Below are 22,635 nucleotides of genomic sequence, written 5' to 3'. Positions count from 1 at the left end.
GAATTACCGCAATGACACTACTTTCCAAAATATCTGACAAGTTTGCACCACAGCCACCTGGACCACTTATGTATGTATGCTGTGACTCCACTAAAAAAAAAATTTAAGTATACCTGTGTGAAATATATGTGCATATATATTTTAAATATATAAAAATAAAAAAAAGTAGGTATTATGGGAGAAGAATTGAGTTATAGAATGTGATTGTTTTACTGCTTAGATAAATAGCAATATAAATAACAACAACAAAAATCAAAGAAAAGTCTATGAGCTGCCTCTACTCAAGTACTTCTACCCAGAACACCTGTACTGAGTGGGGCAGCACAGTATTCATGGTAGGTGTTCATGGACTGATTCACCCAAACACCGACACTTAGCAGCACAATGCATGCCTGTGTATACAACAGATTATAAACAAAGGATTAGGTGCACAGGCTGAAGTGCTCCAGCTCTTTTGCATGGAGGGTGCAACTTGTTTTGGAAGTAATGAACATTTATTGTAGTAAAAGATGCTTGTTGCCTTTAGGTGGCCCATTGGCCTCGGTAAATGTTTTTGACAGTAGCAGCCTTTCTGTTTAGAGACTGGTTTTGGCAGTGGAGATCTGCAGCATTGCAGAGGAGCCAAAATAGAGGTCATGGGCAAATTAAAGTAGTAACCTTCTGCTGTGGACCTTTCTGACTGGTTTCCACAGGACCACTGGATGTTATTGTGGCACAGAACATTTGGACTGCTCTACAGAAGTTAAGAGAAATATATGAAAGGGAAATGAGCCTTAAAAAACAGTATACTGCCAAAAGCATGCTATAAGTCTCTAGGGGAGCATATTTAAAATTATTAGTAATCTAACCAAAATAATTTTGTTGAGGAAGAAGAGCAAAATTAAGTAAAACAGTAAACTAAATCTTCAATAATGGTATTAATAAATCTTTGCAGTTTAAGCTCTGAATGCATAACTGAAAATATAGAGATTGAAGTATCAACTGCATTTTACATAAATTGCATTTTAAAGTAAGCAGCATCAATGAAATATCAATATAATACATATTAGTTTATTGGTAAGAAGAGCTACCACATCCATGTAAAATTATTTATTAGTATATATTGAATGTAGAAAACCAACTTAATCCTTCCTCTCCTGAGGCATAAACTCCTATAATAGTTTAAAAACATCTCTGACAACTGCCTCTACAAAGCCTGGGTTTATTGGTCTTTGCTGTGCAATGAAACATCAAAATACTTCTTGAAGGTAAGGAAGAAAGAAATGTGTTTGAATGAGGAATTTGTTATTTGCAGAAAAATGATTATGAAAAAGAAGTATTGATTTTTTCCATTATGTGCATGCGCCGAAATATTATAGAGAACGTGGGGGGGTTAAATAACTTTAGTAAATAAAATAATTATTAAAAAGTAACTATACAATGTATAAATGCACACATACATATTTTATATTTCTATTTTCCTACATATATAATTCATGTATATATACATAAAGCTGTCTTTTCCTATTAAATATACCACAAGCCATACCAGAAGCTACTATAGTAAAGTATGAATGAATGATCAATTACACTAACAGCCTTTATATACAACTACAAAGGAAAAATGGATATAGCATTCATCAGGACGCTATCCAGAAGACCAACATTCACATTTCATTCTGCCAATACAGTATCAAACTAAAGTGAACCATTTAAAAGGACTCTGAAATATATTACGCAATAAAGCTATAGATATGAACTTTAACTCTCAGCAGTTCTTCCTTTCACCTCTTTGAAGGAGCAAATAAAGAAGATTTACAATCAAAGGAGCTTAATCTAACATAAACTGATATTAATCTCCATAGAATAAATAGAACATCACACCCATAAAGTGTGATTATGTTTCTTTTACTCGTGGAAGAGACTTTCATATTTCATATAATTTTATGGTTTTGCCCTTCATGGGTGAAATACTCTATATTTCTCTCAAGTGATGTGGTGTATTAAAAAAAAGACCTTAAAAAAGCAAAAATAATCTATGTCCATTAGATTTTCAGACAAATTATGAAATATAGAATTTAATATTTTCTGCAGTAACTTTCAAGAAGAATTAGAAATTTGATATATTGTTTTATTTTGCTGATTCATGCTAATTTAAGATTTAAAATTAAGGGGGGGTGGGGGGGGAGACTCATTTAGATGGTCAATCAGTGAATTTGGTAAAAAAGGACTGCCAGCCAATGCCACATTTCAACAGCCTTCCAAACCAAAAGATTCACATTATTTCAAGACTTTTTTTTTGCGCTTTCCCCTCATTCTTTTCTTTCACTGCACTGTTTCTCTAGTGCAGTCATTATCCTTTGTTAATAAATCACAGAAATACAAAATACATTTAGAGTCACCAAGCCACGTCAGCATTGTGTAGCATATTAGTCTCAAATATCATCAGGAAATTTAATAAATTGCTAAAGGACTTTTCCCTTCATTATGTAACACTTCCAATGCCTTTTCCAAAGAGGCAAATATATTTGAAGTGGTAGGTGTAGAAAAGTCATAACTCTCCTTATTAAAAGCCCTATTAACATGAAATTTTCCTGAAGTCAGAGTAAGGATTTTTAGATTTCCAGGCCAAAGAAGCATCATAATTGTTCTGTAATTGTACTGTATAAAGAATACAAAGCCCCTGGGTCCCCTCAACCTGGTATTTAGAATTTTGACTGAAAAGATTCAAGACATGTAAAGAAAGAAACATAATTTTGAAACTGTAGAGTGTTTCCCTAAAAATCACAAAAAATTATTGAAAGCATCGAAAACCAATTATGATATAGAACACAATTGGGCCACATATGCAGATGAAATTCAGATTTAAAAATTGAAATAGATGATGTAACTACTTTTTAATGTATAATTTTCAGTGTGGCTTTTGGAGTCCACAGCAGAGTTTCCATAATTTTGCTTCTTATTGACAAAATGTAGCCCCCCCACCTCGAATCCCAATAAATAAATTAAAAACCTCGAAATCTTCCACACCAAATGCTTCACTCAGTACCAGGAAATTTTACTGGAATATTTTTATTAATATTCAATTTAAAAAGCTCATTAGATGAATTCCTTTGAATTCAGATGTCTCTTCTCAAAAGTAATAATTAAGTTTAATATTTTAATATCTATGAAATCCACAGCATAACATACTGTCTAGCACTCTCTTCTCTCTCTTTCTGTGATTTATTACAACTGAACACAAGGACCCTGAATATTTCTCTACTGCCATAAACAGATTGCTCATTTCTGCGATGTCACTCACCTCACAGCATGCCATATCGACTGCGTCTGCAGAGACAGACTGGCAGAGTGCTTGAGAAAGCTGCTTGTCACTTGCTATAACAGACAATGACATTATTGCCTAAAGGAAAACCCTAATATTTTTTACATCCTTTATTTTTTGTTATTATTTTTCTTCATCAGCTTTCGTCCCACTTCACTATACACTTACATCTGGAAATAAACTTCTGAAGTTAACTTTGCAACTGGTATATATACCTTGTCATAAGATGACAGAATTGCTTCTCTTTTGAATTAAAATGACAAAAGCAAAATTTCAAGTCCATTTATCACAGATGAAAACCTGTTCTAGTTCTTTTGTTTAAAGTACACTGAACTGGAGTTTCATAAAAAAGTTACCAGGATTAAGCACTCTAGAAGACAAATAGCTGTGAGGACTGACGTTGTTTTAGCCTAAGAAAACAACTGACTAATCAGATTTAAGAAAATACGATATAAAATGTAGTGAATCAAAACACAAACACAATATGAATTATGTGTGATGCTTCTTAGGAAACAAATGCAGCTGTAAAAAGACGTATCCCTGAAAGGAGAACATTACAGAACTGTCTCAGAGTAAGGAGGCCTCCAAAGTACTGAGTCTCCAAAAAAAGACATACTTTCTTCAGGTGTCTTGGGAAGTATATTCCAGGTGTCACCTTCTGAAACTTCTGTGGTGAACACTACTGCATAAGTGCCAGCTTTGATTCCAGTAAGATTTTCTAAAAGCAGAAGTAGTGACAAAATATTTTTTGGAGTGCTAGGCTACAGCACCATACATAATGAAGAGTGCAATTTAAGATTTTCTTTTTTTTTCCTCTAAAAAAGACTAGAAAAAAAAGAGAAGAAATCTTTCAGAACCTGTTACTGTCACCCAAACTTTCATCCTACAACTCCCCTCTGCACTTAAGCAACTCCAGAACTTATTTCTAGTTATTATGAACTGAGCAGAAATTGGAATTAAGCACTTCACCGGGTACAGTGAAAAAGCTCTCACCTACTGGATTTGATACATACAGGAAGTGAGAAGTTCAAAATTTTAAATGCACCTACTTGAAGGAAGGAAAAGCCCGTATCTGCTGTATATCAAGCAAGTACATAGGCCACCTTCAGATATCAACCTGAGCATCTATTTTTACTTTGAGGAACAGCGTATGTTGAAACCAAAGTATGGCAAGCACAATTGCACTCACATGCACTTTCAAATGACTCAAACGACAAACACAGAAAGAAGAAAAACAAGAATGAAATAACGGAAAACAGTTCTCTTCACCAAGGGATTAAGTGACTCATCTGTTGTTTTGAAGAACAACCACTCCAGTGGTACTGGGGAATCTCCTTTGTCTGCAGGCCAATAACAAGTGGCTGCCTTCTCAGGAAATATGAATATACCAAATAACTCTACAGCGATGACAAAGTTTCTGGGTGATTCAGAGAGCGGAAGACACAAAACTACATTCCACAATTCAAAACAAACATTTTAAACAAAAAACCCCACCAACTCGGATTGCCCACTGCAGTATAGACCTGCTTGTCCCAGTGGAAGTCAGACAACTATTTGCTTCCAGGTGAGGTGAAAACTGTTTAATGCATCACTAAGTAAAAATCAATTTTATTCTAGCCCCAAATATAAAATCCATTTTCCTAAGATAACTTGATTTTCATGTTACTGGAAAATATTCTAATTTAGATTTATAAGGCTTCTGCATTTTCTGAGAACCCAGCCATGGTGGACATGATCTGATCCTGACACACTGTGTTTTGTCTTTCTTACAGAGATTAATATCTGATCTCATAAAGCTAAGCATGCCAAAATCTAGCATTAGTTTATCATTCTTATTTTAACAAAAACAAAACACGAAGCCAGGCAAACACACCAAAGGATGCCAGTATAGAGAAGGGAATCGCCCATTGCAAATTTATACCCGGAATGGCAGATTCAGGTACTGAGGCTCTCGGGAGCTCTGATACAACTGGCTGAAATGCAGCCAACCACTCCCACTGCATGAAACACAACTGAAGTGACTGTTCTGAGATTTTGGCACACAGTTATACATACGGGGGTGATAAATCTGGTTCTTCAGTATCTGCTGCAATTCCTACTATAGCTCATGCTGCTAGTCCCCATCCTAACCTAAATGCCCATCCCTTCCTCCTGCAATAAACACTGGATATGTTTTGAATATTGTTTTCTCTCACTTGAAATGCTCACAGAAGGATTTGTCAGAAAGAATGCACCTCTGATCCTAAATGACCATAATTTTTCATAGAATTTCTTAAAGCACACACAAAAGAAGGATTTTTAAACTTCTAAAGTATCCATATTTCTTAATATCACCTTACTTATTACAAATTGGAGATTCTGTAATTCATAATAGTAAGCAGATAAGTTATAAAAGTGACTAAAGTGCACCACTGCAGCCAGTCATAAAATCCACCAGTTGGCAGCTCCACCCCAAGAGCTGAACAAGAGGCAATGGAAGGAATTGTTCTGAGAGCATAAAGAAGATGTATACTCAGAGAAAGCACCTGATTAGTTAGTGGTTGGTATTATGTATTTGAAACAGGCTTTAAAAAAATAGTTATGACAGCAGCAGTTGCATATCATTACCTATGACAAAAATACTAATAGCTAGCCTTTGTCACCTGTATCGATTTCACGTTTGCCTGGTTTTTGATTATGAGACAAAACCACATTTCTTACCAGAACTCCTGCGGCAGATTCTTGATACAAATAGTTTTTCCGAGAAATGCATGAGTACTGTTATAAATTCTTAACTATAATTTCATTTAAAAGCAGGTTTAGAAATCAAGAGTTTCTTGGCTCTCAATTCTGGATTTGCTCAAATCATATATACTAAAAACTAAGAAATATTGAACATTGTCAAATTTTACGCATGATAGAATATGGTCTAAAGAAAAAGTGAATAATGCTTTCAGAAACTAAAGATACTTCATATCCCATCATGAAATGCCTAAAATGTCCTGGCTACCTACTCAGCTAAAAGAATATATTCATGTAAGATTTGAAAACACTGAAAGCTGCTTTATCACTTACAGTTTAGAAAAAGAGCCAGGCTTCAGCTTATTAAGTGTTTTACTGGTCAGGGTAATACAGGAATAGACTTTCTTTAACTGTGGAGACTGCATTTCTTCAGTATAAGAAAGATCATCCACATTTGCTGCCCGTGAAATTTTCTAATGAGATCTGTACTGCTTCAAAGCAGGTGGAAAAAAAAAAAAGTCACACACTTCTCAATTTGTGTGATGGCTAAAAGTCTTCAAGGCATGAGCTAAAAAGCATTGACTAAAGCAACACAGATGCCAAAGTTTCTAGAAGACTGTTAGGAATCTGTCACTACTCTTATATTACATATCTGATTACATTTCTACTCTTAAAGAAAAGGTCACTGAACCAGTAGATACAACAAAACCTTCCAGAATAAAAAGAATGAAATTAAATAGGGGTTCTTTTTTTCACTATTAGTAACGTGGTCTGGAGCACTACAGTTGCTGTAATATTCTGCTTATTTTTTCAAAAGAACTTGTATTTCTATAACTTTTCTGTTCTATGATGTACAACAGTATCTTGGTAGATCAAGCATTAATTACAGATCTAATCATAGATTTTTGTGCTTTATTATGCATAGTTTTAAATAAATTCCTTACAGAATTTATTATGCATAGTTTTAAATAAGTTCCTTACAGAACAGTACTTTTAAAATAGTTGATCTTGATATATTGGGAAAAATCTAAGAAAGCTTGTTATTTTCATGTTTCTGATTCAAGCAGTAAAATGTGCATTTCATCTTTTACTCTGAAACACACCCCTGTGAAGGAACAGCTTTAAACTATACTTTGAATGGTTGTTAAAAAAATATGTTCTTGTCAAATAAACCTATTTGCTGGTTTGGCTAGGCAGCCAGGATGAACAGGGTTGTACCATGTGTTCAGAAATATGAAAAATGTAATACTAGATAGGAGAAATGTAAATACACGTTTATCAAAGCAGGTTGAAACAAGTTTTGTTATCAAGCACATTCAAATTTGTCTTTAAACACAATTATTGTCTCTGTCAGTAATCCTAGCAAACATGGCCTGGGTTATTACTGTTACCAATGTAATTTGCCACTGTTTTAATATACCGCATTCCTATGCAGTAAAAAAAAACAAACACCACAAAACAACAAACAAACCAACCAACCAACCCTTATTTTAAAAAGTTTTGTTAGGCTACGAACTGTTGAAACCAAATTTTCAGATAAAGGCTTGAACAGTATCAACCACTTTGGAGAGGATGTATTGATGCTGTCTTCAGGTATGACTAACTCTGTCCACTATTGTGGGAAAAAAAAAAAATTAATTATTGCTACATTTTCCTATCAGAACTATTCTGCAGCTTGTTAAGACTAGTGATCCTGTAGAAACAACATCCAATTGAATAACTACTGAAAGTTTTAATAGTGCCTAGACTGGAAACTTTTCATTCTAAATTTCTCAGTCTTGTTTTTTGTAAAGGACACACTAAGTATTTTTCCTACTTTTATTTACAACACATTCCAACTACTAGTCCAGTGACAAACAACCCAACAGTTTCTGCTTTGGATCATTTACACGGACTGACCATTTGCTAGCTCTGATGTCAGTGAGGATGCTATGCTTGCAGCAGTTACAAATTCGGAGTGTCGCTGTGACATTATGCATGATTGGTTTCGTTCTGTGGTAAGAAATAAATGGACTTCTAACACCTATGAAAACCAGTCGTTTAATTCAGAACCAACTCAAGCTTCTCCTCTCCTCTCCTCTCCCTTCCCTTTTCCTCTCAGGTTGTGCTTTGCAAGGTGTGAATCTACTGTGTGCTATTCTTTCTGTTTCTATTTTTTTCTTAGAACCACAATATGAGAGCTCCAGCTCCTAGACATCCTACCTATGTCCACAGACACCTTAACACCAATTCAGTTGTAGAAGAGTACCATAGAACCTTACATCAAGATTCTAAAATATATTTTGATAAACACTCTATTTCTCATCATAACCATCAAACCTTAGCCTGATTTTATGTGCCTTTGGATGGTGCCCTATCATTAAGTTTTGTACCTTGGTTGGATTACTGCAATGCGCTACTCACAGCATTTCCTGATTCCTTTAGATATTTCTGCAGCTAGGTTCCTCAGGTTGATTATTAATGTTATGCTGAAGATAGCTGTAAGCCCCTAATGATCTGAGTGCCAGCTGACAGCCTTGGTTATACGATTAGACTGAGGCTGAGTCAAAGGCAGCGGTAGGATAGCTGCCAGCTATCCTACCACCTTTCTCTCTATATGGGGGATTACGTTGGCCTTGGCTTCCAATTATTTTACTGTTCAGGCAGAGAGATCTCTTCTTACATCAGGATCACGGTGAGTTTGCATTTACCCAGAATAAACCATATCAGATAGACCATCACACCAGAAGAGCTAATGCAATATATCTCTAGAGATAGCTTCACCATCAAAGAGCCTATAGTTCACCTTTTCTAAGCCTGCATTAGGGCACAAAGCAGAAATAAATTGCTTTTAGTCTACCTCTGCTATTTGTTACAGGGCCCCTCTGTTCTAATGTACCTGGACAGACTTTGCTTTCTTCTGTAGGAGTTTGTCATCTAAAAGTTTGCATGAGTGTCATCTTTTTTTAGATCTTGCTGGCTTCTCAGAAAAAAAAAACAACAAAACCAACAACCAAACACCGAAACCCCCAAACACTACTAGACTGATCTTTAGGCAACCAGCATTTTATGGCTCTGTTTGTGGTGAATTGAGGAGAAATGGGATGCTTTGCATCAGCTACTAAACCGCTCTCCATTAGCCAGTGCATTGGGTACAGAAGACTTCAGGATCTGCTCATTTCTGCGCCCTTTTTGGTGACAGCAATTAACAAAAGTTGGTCTGTTCACAGCATTTAAGAGTCTGATTCTTCAGGCACAGTTCCTAAGAGCACAGTGATTAAAGTGAACAGAAAAGCTATGAACTTGTAAAATAAATGCATGGCAGTTCTAGAAATCCAGAAAGTCTGATGAACATACTTGTCTGTCACTGTTCACATTTTGCATACACTTCGTGGTTATTGGGGAATATCTTTCACGGAAAGATTTCAAAGCACCGTAACTAATTCATGTATATTCAAGTGTGTGACATTTTATAAGACAGCTGAACTTTTAAGAAGTCTTTCAGTGGAGTTTTGTTCAGATCCTAGAACAGTTGTCCATTTGCAGTTGAAGCCAAGGCCTGCATTGCTGCCACAACCAAATCTCATGCATCACCTACTGCCTTTCACAACTAATCTCTCAATCATAAAAGCATTAGTGGTGATTTGGGGTGCTTTATTAAAAAGAAAAAGCTATTGAACAGAACCATCCTTTTTAATAATTCTTTAAAAGAGTTCACAAAAAATTCACACACATAAATTACTAGTTTAAGTCAGTATAGCTGGTTTCTCTTAATCACTGTAATATGCAGTACATCTCTAGCTAATCTTTATGAAGGAAGTGTGAAGACTGTACCACTGAATATATGAAAGATGCCAGCAGCTGCCTGTAGTTACAGGGCAATGGCCTGGATCCTCCACTGGTGCAAATGAGAGAACATAGTTTAAAGGCTTCCTTGCAGGCATTTCTTAAGATTAAGAAGCTGGTTAAGATGTTCGTTTGATGGAAAAGAATCAGCATGATTTCAGTCAGAAGAGAGAAAAAGCAATTTACCTGAAGAAGGTGACAAAGAACTGCACCAGATCCATGATAGTGTTGTGCTGTGAGAAGGCAATCTGCAAATAAAATAGAAGTAAATTACAACATTTTCAGAGTCAACAGGTCTTTTTAGGCTGGGGCTTTATGGCTCCACGGGTGATTAGTTTCAAGTGTAATTTCACTCTAGTGCACACACACCTGCATTTACCATAAAGTGAGATGAGCAACTAACTCCCATGTGTTTGCCTGTGTCAAAATACAAATAATGGAATATAGGCTCTCTATTGAAGTAAAGTTAATAGAAATAGCCACATAAAACTTGCTTGATATAAACAATGAAAACAACATGCAAAATATTAAGAAGTCATATCGATATAAATTGTCTTCTTTATAGTCAACTGTTTTAACTATTACCGTTTTCCATTTTAATTACAACAATGAAACAAGGTTTTAGAAATGACAAAAAAATCTTGTGCTTAAAATTAATACATTTTAAATATTTTAATTATATCATATTAAAATTAATGCATATGTTAATTTTTAAAAAACAGATAAATCTGCTGCATAATAAAACAAGCTGTTTCAAAGCAAATTACTTTAAAGACAAAGTAACAAATATTCTTTTAGGCTACATTTTTACAGCCTCACTAGAACATGCATCAGTTCAACTATTTACCGTAATTTTTCACAAAGATTTAATAATTATCTCTAAGACAGCATAGACACATAGGTGCACACTCACACTTGCATGCAATAGAGCCTATAATTATTATTATAATTACTTTTTGCTAATGTTAAGAACTGTACTTAATAGTTAAGTTATATCTACAAATATCCTTAAGTGCCTGTCTTGTTCAGTGTTTCATTGTTTATAATTATCAAACTGAAGATATACAGAATATTTTGAATTGCACGAAGTGTTTATCTAACTATATTCCAAGCCTGTTCAAATAATAGTTGTTTTTAGAGATCTTTGTGCACTGAGGATCTGATCTTCACTAGTAATTATACCAAATTACTCTGATTCCCATTCATAGCTGACTTGTGAACTTTTGAAATGATAACTCATGACACTCAAGAATTTTTTGTATTTTATTTTAAGGCAAAGCTATAATGTAAACTTTAGTATTATAATGGTGTTACTGTGCATTATGCCAGCTAAACGCAGCTAACCATAGGTTGCGTTACTTAAAGTCTAAGGAAGGAACAGCATGTAAACTGCATCATTCCAAGAATAAGCATAGGGGGCACCACCATGCACACACACCTCTAAAATGTAATTTCTCCTTTCTCTTCACTAATAATGCACAATTGTAAGCAATGCAAACAACTCTAGGAGCTCTGGAATTCAGTACAGAAAGCAGATATTTCAAATTTCTCAGCCCAAATTATCAGGAAAGATACCTGATAAATGAATCAGAATATAATTTAGTGTACTAAACTCCTTGAGTGCTATCATCTATCTGCTCTCTAGAGAGGAAATCTAAATGTGCCTAGCTTAAGTACACTGCTGTGTTTGGATCAGGGCAAAACCTACATTTTGGCCTAGGAGCCTGTGGAAAGACATGAAGCTGAAGACCACGTGGGAACGAAGCAGGAGAGAGAAAGAACTCTTTGACTCACTACTCAAGTTTAATATACAAATCTTTTCACATTTGTCTCATATAATTGGAAATTTTAAATTCTCAGAAACTTTAACTTAGGTTACTGTCATGATGAATACTGTATCAAAATGAAGAGACTGTATCAAGACTCCCTAATCAGGGAGTAAAAATAGGAAAAAGTTGAAGAGTTGAAGAAATTACAGAGTAGACATAACTGTTAAAGTATCTGTTAATGCCAATGTAGCCTTTATTTTACATAGAAAAGATAAAAGCTGAGAAAAGATCTGAAGATTACTTTGGCCCAATATAAAGTTCATCCCAAGCATAAACAACTGTTTAAGAATATCTTGTATGAAAAACAAAAGCTCTCTATATTCAATCTTTATTTTAAATGCAGGCTGGATTCCCTTCAAAAAATATTTAGTATTCAAATTAACTGCTGGCTTTTCCAGAATGTTTTTTACAAGTACCATACTTCAGGAGATGAACTAACACAAAGAGAAAAAAACATGCCGGTTTGAACAGAGTTCACCTTTTGTGACCTGTTAAAAAGCTATTTGTTGAAGGAGCATTTATATTCTTCATTACTTCGATTATTTTCATTCAAGGGGTCAGCATTCATTAACAGCAACTGTTAGTCTAGAAACAACTACAGTCAAGGGAAAGTCCTGCAGTCAAAAACCACAATCTGATCACAGTCATATCAGGAAAGTTTTACCTCAAATTTTTCTAAGAAATTGTAGTGCCTTTATTTCTCTTTTTCAATACACAGTAAATATGAAGTAAGCAGATTTACAACAATTTAATGATTTTATATGCCTATTAATGATTAAATTATTTGCATATCCCTAAGATCAAGATGGGATAGATCATTTTTGCACAAAAACAGACACAAAAGGAATGATTTTACATTTTCCACCTTCTATTAATCAAATCATCTACTTAAGACAATTGTGATGTTCTTTTGCTGGAGTTCATGTTTGCAAATCTATGGAAGAACTTCTGTCTGTAAAACTTACTTGTTTGGTTGTATGGGATATTCTTGAAAGTACTCATACTTTAGAGCAAAACCACAGTAAAATATAAAGCTCCATCCTAGAAGTAATTTCAAATTGTAATCAAACATTATCTTCTAATGATTACATTAGACTTCATGTTTAAAAGATGAACTACAGTATTTTCTGAAGAAACAGTACCATGCATCTTAGACTAATTTCAATACAGAATATTAGCAAAAAGAATACATACTTTAATTAAATGTAGTTCATGAAGGAGCAAGTAAATGTCGTGAATCTAAGCCTGACACAAAGAACCATAATACAATTTAAAAGATTTATTTCCATGGGATTTTCATCTAGATATGAATGTTATTGTCTTTTTTCTTCTGCCTACATAGACAAGGGACATGACAAGGAAAATTCTTTCAACCCCAGGTTTTCACTTTGGACTTAAAGATACTAGAGATTAATAGCTCTTTTGTTAATTTGTATCATGCCTAAGTAGTCCTCAGATTCACCAGAATGTCTAATAAGCCAATGGAACCACAAATATTATCTCTCTCTTCTCTTATAAATGAAGATCAAGATAAATATCATCTCCATCACTTCCTATAGAATAGAATCAACAAGTGCCACGTGGAAAATAATTTTCTATGTAAAGGATAACCTCTATGAGTGAACACAGAATTTCCAGCATAAAACTACTTCTCTTGAAGAAAGAGGAACAATAACACCTCTGCTTTACACAGCTTAACACTGAAAAATTAAAGTAGGATTACTTATAGTACTATAAAACATTACTTGAAATACAATTTCAGGTGCAAATGCCAATTCTTTCATTCACCAGCATTAGATTTCTAAAAGAGAAGTTAGGACTGACTGACATCAATATGGCAACTAGAGATATGGCTATAGAAGCAGATGTATTTCACTAACTGTCCATGATCTATGCTTCTCTGCAAAGGCAAGCTTATAGACAGCTATCTGTCATAAATGTTATTGGACAGTTTTCCCACCTTTACAGAAACCACTAGAAAACTTCTCATGAACTGCAACAGTTCTTTTCTCTGTTTGGCTAGGGTTACAAGCTTTCAGTGACTTTATGATCCAATACTGTTACAGATAAATTGTTGGTTTGCAACATAAATAATGACAGGTTTTGCCAAAATCTACAAAATGGATGCTTATTTTTAAATACTCTGCTATTGACAGCAAAGAAAAAAAAAATAATTAGAAAATTTAAGGTGAATCAGAAGTTATAATTTTCATAAGGACATCCCAAACTGTACCCCAAACAAAAAAAGAACCATATTCTGAGGGCTTCAAGATATGCAACAAAACCTTTAGTATGATTTCATAACACTACTCAGTTTTATTTTCCTTATAAATTGGTTACAGTAGTGGAATATCCCTTGAATGCAGCCAATGCCATTTGATTTGTAGCTGACCTAAAGTTTTGTCATTTGCTGCTAAAAAACTACTAGCAGATGATTATTAGATTATGAAGCTATAATGAATTTGCTGAAAGAAAAACATTACAGGACTTAGAAATTCCTAGCTTTGTACTCCAGTAGGGCAAAGTCTAATCTCAACACCTCGTTCACAGAAAAACCTAGAAGTTGTCTGAGCTTTCCCTTAGCTTTGTGAATTTAAAAATAAATAAATAAATAAAAATAAAATTGTGAGACACCTCCATCAAGAATAAAAGCTGTCCTATGATTAGATGATCTCTACCTTGAGCAATGTGACAAAAGATGAATTTTTGTGGGGTAGTTCGGGACGTTCTAATGGTGGTGAAACTCCAGCTATGAGGATCTATAACAAGAAAGAGTTGTATGCATCAATATTTTTTTCCACAAGATAAAAATGAGTCAAGTTCTTGAGCATGCAAGTTCTTTCTGATGCTCAGAACAGAGGACTTCAAACCAAAATAAAAGTTGGGAAGATTGCTCATTTTAGTATATTAGATCATATAATGTGTCTTTCTTGTGTGGTTTTGTTTGCAAAGTAGAGGGGACAGGTGAGGGAGGAAGAAGAGTTGGTAAGATAGGCAAGTTGTAATGAAAAAGAGACATGGATAGCTCATACCCTGTGAAACATGAAGAGATAAGCATGTGCAAGGAAACTATAATGTGACATAAGACTGATGCTTCTGCTAAAGCCAAGGTTTTTTGTATCCTAGACTCAAGGTTCATCTTGTGAAGGAGTCGTGAGGAGCAGGACCCAGAGGTAAGAACTGCAGTGACTCTTTTATGAAGAATGCTCTATAATTAAACTCTGAGCAATTGCTTTCAACTTGGATTTAGCTTTGAAGTCTGATGCTTCTGTATCAGACATGAAGAAGCACTTGCATGTCAAAATTTAATTTTCATGTCCAATCTTATAGTCCACTACATTTGTATTCCATTAGATCAAAGTAATACCAATATACAGAATAAATATAAATTCTAAAATCCACAATCATAAAAACTCAAAGACAGAATGAAAAGATTCCAAAGCAAAATGTGTTACGCATATGTTCCAGCTCACAGTCTTGAGATAGAAAGGTATATGAAGAAAAAGCTGATGGGTAATAAATGAGCTGTGGTGATTGCTCCAACAAGCATTACTGATAAGTCTATCTTTTTTCTCTGCCACGTTCAAGTCTTTGAAAAATACGTTTTTTAAAAAACAAACATAAACCCCTAAGAAAGTACTTAAGATCTTTACATCACATGACCTATTTGGAAGACAAGACATTGTGACTGCTGACAAATCTTTTGTAGCAATTGAGGATTCAAAAGTCAGATATCTGGCAGAATATGGCAGAGAGTACTGCATACAAGGATGCATTGCAACCAACATTTCAATGTATACTATTTCTTAATTTCTGATGGTTTTGTTACATGCATGATGTAGGAAATACACTTTACACTGAATAATGTTGGATGGAAACCTCTGTTGAAATAGGAGCAACTTTTGAAAGCAGGGGTTTTTCCAACCTTCAGAAGTTAATGTCTGCAGGAACAGATTTTTTTTCCACTGCTCTAGATGCTCCATTTCACGTTCACCTTGAATGTCACATGCGGCAATAATACAGTCCTACAGAATAATAGGTCAAGATCTGTTCCACCACAAAAATGAGACAATCTTTAAAGTCTAACCTAGGGACATCTTTCATATGGAAATAGTAAGTCTGGCCTCAGAATTTTGTGTTTTAGTTTGAAAAATATAGGTGCTGAGAAGCTGTCTCTGCAGTTCCAATGAAACCAAATTAGCAAAAGGAAAAAAGGGAAAGTTAGGCACAACAGGAGTGCACTAAATCAAAATTCCACATTTGCAGGAAACTTGAACCTAATCCATGAAATGGTTCATATATTCAAATAACGTACATAAAAAGCAATTTTAATCTATGCTCCATTTCATGACATTATCCACTAATGTAAACGTCTATCTGCTCGGGCTCTCAGACAATGAACAAATACTTCCGTTAATATAATTCTTTCATCTTCCACTGTTAATAAATTAAGAATGAACAAATAAGAGGAACTAAAATAAATACATGGTAAAACTTTGGTAGATGGTCTAATTATTAAACCTGGAAACATAATACAATAAGGTCAGACATAACCCAAACTAAACTGCCTGGACTGTGCTGATTCTGCATACTTAAACCCTGCAGAATTATTACTTCCTTCAGTATCATCAAAACTGTAATTTAATTTCTTCTTGGATAAAACTATTATACACTCCCACACTGGTACTATGTATGTTCTGAAGCAGAAGAAATGGATATTGACTGAACATAAAGACTAACACATTTTGTTGTCCAACCTCTTTTACACTTTCTTGAGGAACACTTTTTGACTGAGGCAACTTTAGACAACAAAGATAAAAGACAGCTGAGGAAAATACTTGTGTAGATGGTCACATTTTTGTGTATAACATTTTTATCAGGAAAATGGGAAAGACCAAATACTGTGATAATTTGAAACAGGACGTTAGAAAATTTAGATACATAATAAATTTTCACATTTACTATTTGTTGTATAAAGTGAAGTTTAGATATATGCTGTGCAGAAACATGACTGCAGAGACCCAAGTATAAACTATTTTAAAGATGTTATTATGTACTACATAATAATTAGGTGGTAAAAAATCTATGGATATCTTTAAGCTCAGTAAATATGTAATTAGTAGTTATTCAGTAATCATGTAACAGAAGATCAGTCACTCTTTTTTTTTGCTTAAATATAACTACAGTTATGTGGGGGGGTTTTAGAGAGAGTAAAAAATGGTAATGACTGTTCTTTCACATTGGACTTTGAATGTGAACAGTGACCTGTACCAGTGAAAGGTAGACGGTAGGAAATTCTGTCATTTTCCCAATAGAAATATTTAACAGGCAAAGCACAAAATGTATTTTCTTTTCCTTTGGAAAACAAAAAATCCAAGAGAACATGGTAAGAAAAGGACAAACTTACCAACAATTAATGCAAATTATTACTGTCTAAATTAGGGAACATTAAACACTTTCACACGGAGGCTAAAAATGCCACACAATTATTCTATATATTGGTTTTCCTAGAACTTGAAAAAGAAATTTTAAAGAAAATTTATCAGAATTTTGCTATGTGGAATATGTCAAATCTAGTCAAATATGTGAATCTAGTCAAAATTAGTCAGCTAGTTTATAATAATCGGCAGAGATAGGAAGGCACTTTATAGGTGAGTGACTCTAAAATAGATGTGGGACTCTCATAATGTGGAATGAATTACCCTATGGAGCTGCCATTTCTCTCTGCTAACAACACAGGGAGTCTATGATTAGTTCAGACTATAGATCTAATGTCAAACGTAGAATATAAATGTTACGTGAAATGAATTTCTCCCATAGTTTCTAAGAACTGATTGGGTATTTCTGCAAAATAACGTAATGCTAAAACAGGAAAAAGAAGTATTTCTTCTTGCTGGGAAGAAATGATCAGAGAAGCAATGTGGAGCTAAGTGCCTGCTGGCAGAATCCTACTGCTTTCTGCTGTGTTGATCCCAGTAAAGAATTTAGGTTTATGTTGACAAACAGTCCTCCCAGATGATGAGAATTAGTGATAGCAAAACTTTCATACTGATAACATAAACAGAAAATGAAAGATAACTTAAAGAAAATCAGACTCGGAATCACAGTATTCACATCAAGATTTGATAAACAGATTCCATAGATTATCTCTGCATGCTGAAGTCCTGTGTCTCATGATGGCATACACTAGATTATCCAAATACCCACCCCTTTCTTTCTCAAACAATGTAATAATTACAGGATATTATTTCCACTATTCAGAGTCATGAAAGGCTGAAAGACAATCTAGGTTTGTATTCAAGTGAGATGAATGACATTCTTAAAGAAGGTTTTTACAGCTGAATTTTTTCCTACCTTGCACTTTGCCTATTAAATTCAATATGCAAACACTGCTATTTCACTGCTTTATTTAATTTTTTGTTTGTGTACACATACGAACAAATGCATACCACACAGAGAAACACTCAGTTAATAACCTCCAAGAAGTGAAGGAGAAAATCTGGGGGAGGGGAACTGTTATCTAACTTACAGTTTAATTCAGTATGCAAAATATCTTCATAATGATTAATACAGACATTATTAAGAAATTGAAATATTGAGTGTTAAAGTCAATGAGAGAATGAAAGAAAATTAAAAGGCATAGATAAGGGAGAAACAGCATGTTTCAAAATTAAATTTAAAAAAAAAGAGTAAAAATAGTTGACACAAAGACCTATAGTATTGGAAAGTTATTTTAGACATAAATCTTTGCAGGATTGAGTTCTACAAACTGAGTGTGAAACAGCAGATTTCTAGACAACATATTCTAAAACTCTGGTTTTTAAAAGCCTGGCTAGATTAAATGAACAGGCAGGAAAATTAAATATAGAAGTGAAAGGAGTGGAGTCAGGGAATTTGTCAGGCAGAGTTGAATGACTAAATTCTACTACAAAGAGAAGCATTGCATAGTGATATGGTTTTGTTCGTCAAACTACATTAAGGAAAAGCCATTTCTGTCACTTGCTAGAATGGGATTTCTCTCTCTTTTCAGCTTTCTTGTTATGACTTCTTACGACACCTTATTACAACTTGATAAATTAGTCTTCCACTAGGAAAGCTGCACCTGTTATGGACTGTGCTTTTACCTGTTAGCATCACAGACTAATAGAAATGTGGACTGGAAGAAACATCACAAGCTCATGTTCAACTTCCCACTCAAAGCCAGGCTACCATCAAGACCAGATCAGGTCAACAGCATCTTCTTCCAGGTAAGTTTTGAAAACCTCCAAGCATGGATATTCCAAAGCCACTCTGGGAAACTTGTTTCAATACAGCATTGCTAACATAATGAATTTTTTCTAATGTTCGATCAGAATTTCCCAAGGTGTACTTGTGGCCACTTCCCCTTGGTTTACCACCTGCTACAACAGAGAAGAATTTAACTTCGTCATCTCTTCCACATCTCTTAGTATCTCCTCCACAAGTAATTGTAGCCTACTATTGGAGGCTCTTTGGCAGACTAAACAAGCCCAAGCTCCACAGCTTCAAGCTAGTTTGTGTGCTTCAGGCCCCTAAAAATCTTTGTGGCACTTCTGGACTCCCTCAGCTTCTCAATATCCTTTCTGCACTGGGACACCAAAAATTGGAGTCTCATTTCATATGCAGCCTCACCAGAGCTGGGTAAAAGGGGATAATTTTCTCTTAATGAGGTCCCACACTTGGGTATTGCCTGAACTGGAATGAGAGCATACTGTTGGCTAATATTCAAGCTGACATTAGGTAATTCCACCCTGGTTAGGGCTTTGCACTTCTTGTCAGACTTCATTAGGTTTCTGTTAGCCCAGTCCTCAAATTTCCTAAGGTCGTCCCGAATCAAAGCTCTACTGTTTGACATATCAAACCCCCTCCCTCTCAACATCAAGCCATCTTGGTCTTCTGATAAACAAAACACTTTTAACGTTGACATTTTTCAAACTAAAATAGATTCTTGATCCTTTTCACATCCTTGATGCATCTCTCGTTTTGGTTTGGGGTTTTTTTTATCTGTAGAAGCTGGTACCAATAGCAGTCACACTAAGGATAAAACAATGACAACTGCATGCTCGTCTTCAACCCTCTTAAAAAATTCCATGGTCCTTTGACCTACAGTGCTACCCTTACAATTCATGTTCAAACGAGTGTGTGTTCAAGTTCCTTTCTGATTCATTCCTATTCAAAAAACAATCTCCATTCTGACAACATAATTTAGATTTTTTTCCTGTCAAAGCTAAATTAGGTAAAGCACAGGCTGGTGATATTGCATCTAAAGAGTGTGAGAAACTACCTGGATGCTGAGCAGTAATACCTTCATTCTCATCTAGTGTAGCATGATCAATGGACTTGCAAAACATCAGGAATCCTTGCCAATAATAGAGAATCCTATCCAAACAACTGGCAGACTACTATGGCTCTAGGATACCATAATAAGTCAAAACTGTAAATTATATTTATTAAAAAAATAAACATAGGAAAACTCCAACTTCATACATTGTTTATGATTCTACACAAACCAGTTGCCCACACAGGTTAATTTCACTCCTCAAAGTGCTGTATATTTCTGAGGAAAAATGGTTCAATAAAAAATATTGCATTAAAAAAATAGTAACATGACTGTCATTTAACACAGAAAAACTAAAGTGCTATCTCTTCCATTCTCAAAAGAGAGTCTAAAAGATACCTTCTCAAATGCAAAAGACCCATATGATGTTTTTATCAATGTCAAAATGGAATTAGTGGTTCATGTTTAAATCTGCTAGTGCTGGCACACTACTATCATATTGCTCTGTCAACATGTGGCTAAGTTGATGAAGCAATTTGGATTTCTTCCAGGGTTCTTAATGCCAGGAAAATGCCTAGCCACAACCACTAAACAGCTAATTTTTAAGTCACATTTCTGTAATTATTGACATGATGGGATGGCTACTTGAAATATATATTTTATAGAATCCACGTAGATTGTTAAAAGAAAAATTTCCTGGAGGATGAAGTCAGAATCACAGAATCAATGCTACTGTGTCAGGGTATATTTAACTTTATCAAGTTGTCTGATGAATCTGAAAACATCTCACTGAGGTGAAAGGGTCACTTCACAGCACTTACCGTAAAGTGCAGAGGGTGGCTCAGAACTCTTTCCCACATGAAGAGTTAAAAATCTCTGAAATTCAAGAAATACAAAGTTCCAATACACACCAGTCAGCACTGCAAAATCTCATCTCTCTCTAGTGAACCTCGAACAGATCACTGCAGGAACAGCTAGAAAAGCCACCAAGCTGTATCTTCTCAAGCTGAGCAAATGTTTCCGTTAGGGCAGCTAAAGCAAACATCTGTAATGCCTGGCTTGCGCTAAGCCACTTCACCTACAATTGACATGCCAACCCGAAACCACCTATTCACTGACCCTTGACTCAGGGAATCCTTCTGCAGCACATGTGCACCTACCACTGTCCTGCCATACAGCACATGTGGACCCAAAATTCTACAACAAGAACAGGCTGTTGTGTTCCTTAGTTTGCACAGTCCACCAAAGCCAGCATTGAAGCAAATTGTCTACATTTCTTGAATGGAAATGCTCACAGACTGGGCAGAAGCAACCTGGGGAAAGTGCATGCAAATGAAAGGGGAAACATAATCCTGTGGAACACAAAATGTCTCCTAAAATGGCATGCTTAGGTAGTCATTCCCATGTCTGTTACAATGAGCCTCTACTGGAAATATGATTACATTAACCCCCCCTTGCTCCTTACAGCTTACAGGAGAAAATTAATGGTTTGGGGATAAGGTTGCAGACATCTTAACTCTGTTAAGTCTGTATATCCTGCTCTTCTGATAGAAGCAACGGGATGTTGTGGAAGAATACACAAGTGCCAAAATGTTATACTTAAACTTGTAGGCAGTTAATAACCTTGTACTTGGCTCTACTAAGATGCATACTGTTCAAACGAGTTTAATTTACAAAGCTATCCAGACCACTTAGCATAATCGACCTTTTATTATTTATCAATATGTAATTTGTTTACTGTTGTGGACTATTAAACCAATAAAATTCAAAAGTAATCATATCAAATTAGAAAACAAGAATAGCTTTTCAGGGGCAGGGAGCTCCCTTAAGAGTAGTCATAGAGCAACTGATTCTGGCTTTTCATCTTCCAGTGACTGGATTTCAGTTTTACTGTGAAGTAGACTGGAGTTCAGAAGCAACGTTACTCTGTATAGAAATCTAAACAGTGGTACTGTACCACACCAAATGTATTTAAAGAGTATCTGAGGTTCAAGTTAAAATGTCTGAAGGAATTCAAAGTGAATATGTATTGAACTATTTTCTGTTTTTAAAGAGGCTAATAGCATTTGTTTCTACAAAATGTCACATTTAAACCTAAAACAAAAATACAATCTTATTTTGTGAAGAGTGAATTAGTTGTTTGTGTGAGTGTCTGCTCACCAAAAAATGGACCCTGATTTTATATTAATAAAAAAAAAAACCAGACATATATGGAAGGAGATACATCTACATTATACAGTTAATCTGGCAAGCACAAACCTAACACCATGGAAAACACTATATTGCTCAAATTACCAATGTTTAGATTTCAATTCTTCAGGCATGTAAAAAAAAAAATCATAATTACTGATTACAGAAACTAGAAAATAATAATTTTTGACAGGTATTTCATATGAACTAAGGAATAAATGATTTCAGAAGTGACATTATTTTTTCTCCATTTTTAAACTAACTCAATTTTCTTTAGACATGGATTAGAAAAGGGATTACTCAAAACAAACCAATTAAATATTAGTATTGCAGTATCTGGGAACTGAAATATCAACTGAAGAAAACTGTTGTTTATTTCTTGAAAAGACTGATTTTTAAACACAACTGGTTTTATATACAGCATTCAGTGAGGATTTCTTAGTACACAGAAATTGCACCCCCAAAGAAAA

At 34.8% G+C, this 22,635-nt stretch overlaps 1 protein-coding gene across 4 annotated transcripts in view; it reads right to left on the bottom strand.

Annotated features, from left to right (window-relative positions):
- Positions 1 to 22,635, bottom strand: part of ATRNL1 (attractin like 1) — a 542,514-nt gene that overhangs the window by 249,874 nt on the left and 270,005 nt on the right. For all 4 annotated transcript variants that reach the window (XM_052798373.1, XM_052798374.1, XM_052798371.1 and 1 more), the window contains exon 25: positions 10,037 to 10,098. In XM_052798373.1, coding sequence (XP_052654333.1) covers positions 10,037 to 10,098 — 62 coding nt within the window. The remainder of the gene's footprint in view (positions 1 to 10,036; positions 10,099 to 22,635) is intronic.

Source organism: Harpia harpyja, chromosome 10 (assembly GCF_026419915.1).
Source record: "Harpia harpyja isolate bHarHar1 chromosome 10, bHarHar1 primary haplotype, whole genome shotgun sequence".
Lineage (NCBI taxonomy): Eukaryota > Metazoa > Chordata > Aves > Accipitriformes > Accipitridae > Harpia > Harpia harpyja.
The sequence above is the reverse complement of the archived record's forward strand: the minus strand, read 5'-3'. Positions and strand labels throughout refer to the sequence as shown.